At 30.4% G+C, this 7,150-nt stretch overlaps 1 protein-coding gene across 1 annotated transcript; it reads right to left on the reverse strand.

The window, feature by feature from the left end:
• Positions 1–677: 677 nt before the first annotated feature.
• Positions 678–1,220, reverse strand: LOC108559653 (aly/REF export factor 2-like). The gene has a single exon (XM_017917003.1). The coding sequence runs from the start codon at positions 1,218–1,220 to the stop codon at positions 678–680; it is 543 nt and encodes a 180-aa protein (XP_017772492.1).
• Positions 1,221–7,150: the final 5,930 nt, after the last annotated feature.

Genomic DNA, 7,150 nt, shown 5'->3' on the forward strand with positions numbered 1-7,150 from the left:
ATTAAGTAGTGCAGAAATTTCTGCTAAAAAAAAAGTATAGATTCGTTGAGAATATTGCATATTTCACCTTTAAATAAGAAAATAAAATCATGTATTAAATATTGAAGTGATACTTTTAATATTGAATTTTCAATTGATGCTTTTAAACAAATTGTATGTATCAAAAATTTGTTGTAAATTTCTATTATTGATATACTTACCATTGTTGTGCTTCGGCTTTTAAACATTTGTTAGAAATAATAAAATTTGAATTTTTGTTAAAACTAAGATATTTATTCTAAAAACAATGATATATAATTTATATGAATATGGCAAGTTAGACAATCAATTACAAAACAAAACTAAACCTAAAATATTTCATTACGAACCTAAAAGTGTATTTAATTAATCGAGCAAAGTAGTGAACGCAAAAACGAGGAGGGTTAAGGGGTTAAAAGTGAAGGAATTTCCGTGGCTATTTGTAACGGTGTCAGGCGACGCAAAATCATTTATCCCATCTAATTAATTGCAGGAGTTCAAGAGTTAAACACAACGAATAATGCTGCCACCTCTACTATATACACCGAAGATTCAATTACTTGAAATGCAAACGAGACGCGATGTTTCATTCCGCTTTTAATTGAAAAACTGAACCCCCACCCCCTCATTTCACGAGTGAATAGTTTTTTTTTTGTTGTTTACTTCGATTCATCTCTCTTCTTGTTGTACTCATCCAATTCAGCGTCCAATTCTTCAGCGGTTTTTGTGGATTGTTTCTCGTGTTTATTGTTTCTGGGTTTCCTGTTGTACGAAGCGTGTTGATGTTGAGGTCTTGGTGCTCTTCTGGTCATGTCCTTCGGGGATCTGCTGTTCATCAGCTTAATTTTCATCGGATGCTCACCTAACTTGTACCCGTCGAACTCTTTCGAGGCTTGGACAGCTGCGGATCTACTTTCGAAGACAACGACGGCCGTTCCGACCATCCTTTTACTTTCATCTGTATGCACGTCCGCGTGGACGATGTGACCCACGTTGTAGAAGAGATCCTGGAAATCGGACTTGCTGACGTTCCTCATCAGATTGCTGATCAGGATAGCGCAGTCCATTTCGTTGCTACCGCGGAATCTGCCAGAGTCTTGTTGCTGCTGTTCTTGTTGATGATAATCTTGACTGTGGTAAGGATGATGGACAGGCCTCTTCCTGTATCTATTGCCATTCCTCGATTGATATTTGGAATTCATTTTTAGTTTTCTTAATCTGGTCTTCTGCACGGTTTGAAAAAACTTGGAGTTGCTTCAGGCTAGTCTTCTGCTCTGGTCTGAATAAACTTGGAGTAGCTTCAGTATAGTCGTCTGTTCAGTTTGAAGGAACTTGGAGAACTGTGACAAATTCAGAAACGACCTCTGATTTTATAGTCAAAAAATTGGCAATACTTTTTAGGGATTGGTAACACTGATATTTGTACCTGTGTACCTTTTTCGCTTTAATCACAAATTTCCACGAAAATCCGAGACCCTTAATTTCATTTTATTGCCCCTTCAATAAACCCCACATATTTTGAAATTCTGCTGAACATTTTTTTCCAAAAAACAACAATACTTGTTATTTTTAATTAATATAAAAGTAATCAAAAATGAATTACAGCTTGATATTAGCGGTTTCGTATGCATTTTTTTCATGATAATGCATGTATGCTTCATTACACACGCTAAGTGTGGACAGTAAACTTTTATTTCCCCGTCTGCTTCAGCTCAAATTGTTCATTGCATAGCTTCCAGTTTATTATACTTTGTGAGTACAGCAGACTTGGTCGCTTGAAAAATTATTATTACTTCAGTTACTACATTTTAATTACGAAAATTTAATTGTTCTAACATTAAGTTTCGTTCTTGTAGAATATAATAATAGGTGAAGATCTTCTGAATCAATTAGAACAAATTATTATATTGATGCTGCAAGTAATTTAAACTTTTATACCTTTTATAGTTCATTTCATATAATTCATGTTTTTCTTGAGACAATTCGAAACAATGAAAATGAGTTTTGGATAAAGAAAAAGTGTATTTTTCTGTAACAATTTTGTAAATTTAGTTAAATTTAGACATCTTGAGTTTGTTTATGAATTATTTCACTCAGAAATAAAGATAAAGAAAAAGTGTATTTTTCTGTAACAATTTTGTAAATTTAGTTAAATTTAGACATCTTGAGTTTGTTTATGAATTATTTCACTCAGAAATAAAGATAAAGAAAAAGTGTATTTTTCTGTAACAATTTTGTAAATTTAGTTAAATTTAGACATCTTGAGTTTGTTTATGAATTATTTCACTCCAAAAGTTTAGTAATTTATGTATTTTGTCATAAATTACAAAACTATTCTATTTTCTCCTCACTGCTTAAAATTGTTTGTAATTAATTTCGCTGCGAATTGTTTCGTTCTATTTTCTCAAAAAAACTTCATTCATTATAATTTAAGCATTAAATTTGTTTGCACATTATTTTATTCAAATAAAAAGAATACTCACTTCATTCACTAAAATTTAAACACATTAACGTTTCATAAGTGAAAGTGCAGATTTTAATGCTAAAACTTTGTCTGCATATTTTTTTTTTGTCTTAATTCAAATCAATGAAAATTAAGTTTTTGAAAAAGAAAATTTCAATTTAAACATTGTTTGTAAAAGAAGAAAAAAAATGAGAAAGAAAAAGACACAAATTATTTAAACAATTTAATTTTGGGTCAATTTAGAGAAAAATGTTTCAAGTTTCATTAATATTTTAATGTTTTCATTTTATGAAACTCATTAAGTTATATTTTAAAGGACTCAATATTTGTATTTTTACGTGCACAAAATTGTTTTTTTTTTGGTCTCTGATTTCAATTAGGACGACAAAACAGCAATTTGCCTTGTGCAAAGAGGAAAAATTTCCTCAATTACCAGCGGTGACGTAAAAATAACGCGCGGAAAATGTTTTCCTCTTTATTTTCTCATTCTCATTGTGTGTTTTTTGTTTGTTTGCATAATGCGTGTGCTAAACGTAATCGTGTGCCCTTCGGCGATCAAAAACCGCCTGCCGATCTCTCTGCGTTATTACCTAAACAGCAAGTTAATTAAGCCGTGCCACGTGTACAGTGTGTTGGAGAGAGATGAACGAGGATTGAGTACGTGTGTTCGCATGGGAGAGAGACAAGGATGGATGCGTCTGCGGCGTCACGGCGGGCGTTCGTGGAATGTGCATGACCGACGCGCTTTAACGGCAATCGCAATTTTCATCCAGTTTAATAATCTAATCTGCATTATTTAATCTAATCCCGCTCGTCGCAAATAGAGAGAGAGAGTAATAGTGTGTGCATGAGAGAGATAAAGATAGATTAATTGAAGGTGTGTGTGTGTAGGAGAGAGAAGGAGATTCATTATTGGTGAATGTTGTTGAATGAGAGAGAGAGATGCTTAGATCCCCAAAAACTAATCCACTTCGTCTTGGGAGGCTTTAATTAAAATTCCTCGCCGAAGAAACGCGCGCGTTCATTCACACCGCAAGGAAACCGCGTGCCGGGGGAAATTACGTAATTTTAGCGAACACCAATCAATGGAATTTTAGCTCACGAGGAATTTTTAATTTTCTCATATTATTTTTTTTTTCATTCTATTATATACTTTTTTTTTAGAATTCCTTTTTCATGTTTACCCAAACTTTTGGTGCATATTCAATCATCTACTTTTTGTTTTCTGTAAATTAGGTTAGAACAGGTCAGGTTACGTCAGATTAATTCATTTGTTTTATTTAACTTCATATTTACGATGAACTTTTAAGGTTAGGTTAATTAGGTTAAAATTAGGTTCATTAACTTTTTATGGACAACTTTTTTCAACAAGATACACGATCTCTTTAAAATAGGTCAGATTATGTCAGTTTATATTAAGTTAGGTTATGTTTATATTCTTTAATGTATTTGTTTTTTATTTCAAACCTTTTGTTTTTATTATTATTATTACATATGATTTTGAGAAGTTGAATTTAGTTTGATTTGATTAAACTATTAAATGAATTATTGAGAATGAAATGAAATGAAAATGAAATGAAAAGAGACAAAAAAAAATTGGTTCATAAAAACAAAAAGTTTTGTAATTTATGTAATTTTTTTGTTTGTTTGAAATAATTTACAGACAAATTAATAATTTAATTAAAAAAAATAATCAATTTTAAGTTGTGAAAATAAAGTTTCAATTTTAAATTTTATTAGAATGTAATAATTTATAAACAAAATCATGCTGAAATTAGAGAAAACGAAATCAGTTTTGTAATTTACGTAATTTTTAAGAAAATAGAATGTAATAATTCTAAGACAAATTGATACTGAAATTATTTGAAACAATGAAAAATAAAATTTGAAGACTATTTTTTGGAAATCTTAAGAAAAAAACTGTCTACAAATTTTATTAGAAATAAATCATTTTATAAATTACAGTAAATAAAATCATAAAGAAAATAAAGTTTTAAAATTTTTGTTTTGTTTACAAATAAAAATGAGTGAAAATTACATAGATATTTGTATGTGCATATTAATACTAAAAATAATATACAAATTATTATTTTGCACGCAGAACACGTAATAATTTATGTTTTTCGCACCAACATTTATTGCTTTTTATTATTGGGATGCAATTTGCAAAAAAAATAAAAATTAATAATAATAGTGAATTATTTTCAAGCGAAATGGAGCACGAAATAGTGATAAATTATCGGTGCGGTTGTATAAACACAATTTGTTTTATTTTCGCTTTTGTTTTTTTTGTAATAATTTCGTAATAAACCATCGAGCCAATTAAAAAAAAACCGAATAAACAATTGTTGTTGTTCATTTGTTTCGAAAATTCTGACAAAACAAAAAAACTGACAGTTTGTTAGAATAAAAACAAAACAGAATGTGCAAATTTTACATAATAATTATATTTCGGATGGTGGTGCCATCTAATTAATGGAAAAATAATTGCCGCGACCCACATTTTGAGAATCACTGGTGTATATTCTGGTGTTCATTTTGAGTCTACGTACTTTTTTTTTTGTTATGTAAAAGACTATTTAAGATATGTGGGTCGATGTAAAAGCTTAGAATGGGGATAATGAAAATACATGAGCTCAGAACAATGTGTGTTTTGTTTTGGAATCGTTTAATTAGGCGATAAGCGAATAGGAGGGATGATCGTAATCGTTCCGCGGCTTAAACAAGGCGAGCATAAATTTATTGCGGCGGATGTGCTGATGCGGCCTCGTTGATAGTGGAGAAAGGGTTGCTTTTTGGGTTGGATGGATGTATGGATGGATGAATGAATGAATGGAAGTAGACGAGAAAAGACGACCTAATACTCTGATTAGGGTGGATTTTGAAACTTTGCACACGCACTCACAAAGTGTACAACCGCGATCAATATGATTCAACATGCAGTCGTCATACAGTGGTGACGCCGAATCCATCATAGTTTTACATTGAGTCACGAGACAGACACTCCCCAAATTCCACATTGGAAACTATGCATTTGTTTTTATTTTTAGAGTACAACTCTTTTGTTTTTATTTTTTTTTATTACTGTAAAACTGAAATTAATGGTAATATCCTTTAACGAGAATTTAAATGCAGGTAGCATAATCAAATTTGATGATGTACCTGAATTTTATAATCCCAGCTGTATAATAAATAACCAATGGTGAAAGAATGTTTTAAAAGCAGATTTTCACAAATTTTATTTGCAAATAAATACAAAGAAATGACAAAAGATTTGAATTTTTAAATTGAAATGAATGTATTCTTTAGCAACTGAAAAAGAGAATGTGAGATGGGATGAAATGTAAGAGATGCCCATGTGGATGGGAAGCAAATGACGGTTAAGTTGATGAACGTTCGGGTCCTCCTGGGACATCCAACAAAAAGGGATCAACAAGCCTCAGCAAGCACTCTTCGTGCAAGTGGGCGTTCAATAATCAGGGGAAATTCCGGAAAAGGAAATCCCTGAAGAAGAAGTAGTAGTAGCGAAGAATTGGATGTGGAAATGGACTAGTATAACGAGGAAAGGGAAAGCTTTTCAACAACAATACTTGTATACGTGTACCCTTAAACAAAACATAAAACTTATTTTAATTATTATTATTTTTACAGTTTTTAATAAATTTTTACTATTTTCAAATTTGAAATTCAATAGAATGCTTTAGGTTCTTGGAAGAAAGTCATAAATCAGTAAAATTTTAATCTGAGAAGGGTGAAATTTCAAGTTTTAGCGAGAGTAATAAAGTGAAAGTAATAATATGGCGTCAATAAAAGTAGAAAACTTCTTAGTAAAGAAAAAATGTATTTCCAAATATTTTTTTAATTCAGTTTTATTATGATAAATTAGTTACGAATTTTATGAAATTTTAATAATTTATTTAACCACATTTTAATTACGATATTACGAACTATTTGAAACCGGACTAATCGAAGACTTTAAAACCGTAATTTAATGAACTTGTTTTTATACCGCCAATAACCCGTACTATTTGAAACCGGACTAATTTAGGTCTCTATAAACGTATTTTTAACTTAATTTAGTTTTATTCTAAGAAATATTAAGTTTGTGAAATTTTCTATCTATTTAAAAAAAAGTAATAATTAACTCGTTGTTATTTCTCCAATATACCATTTTAATTGAAACCGGACTAATCGAGGACTTTAAAAGCGTAATTTAATGAACTTGTTTTTATACCGCCAATAACCCGTACTATATGAAACCGGACTAATCGAAGAGTTTAAAACCGTAATTTAATAAACTTGTTTTTATACCGCCAATAACCAGTACTATTTGAAACCGGACTAATTCAGGACTTTAAAACCGTAATTTAATGAACTTGTTTTAATGCCATCAATAACCCGTACTATTTGAAACCGGACTAATTTAGGACTTTAAAAACGTATTTTTAACTTAATTTAGTTTTATTCTAAGAAATATAAAGTTTGTGAAATTTTCTATCTAATTAAAAAAAGTATTAATTAACTCGTTGTTATTTCTTCAATATACCATTTTAATAGAAAACGGACTAATCGAGGACTTTAAAAGCGTAATTTAATGAACTTGTTTTTATACTGCCAATAACCCGTACTGTTTGAGACCGGACTAATTGAGGACTTTAAAAACGTAAT

Source organism: Nicrophorus vespilloides, unplaced genomic scaffold (genome assembly GCF_001412225.1).
Source record: "Nicrophorus vespilloides isolate i.1.1-1 unplaced genomic scaffold, Nicve_v1.0, whole genome shotgun sequence".
In the NCBI taxonomy this organism is placed as follows: domain Eukaryota; kingdom Metazoa; phylum Arthropoda; class Insecta; order Coleoptera; family Silphidae; genus Nicrophorus; species Nicrophorus vespilloides.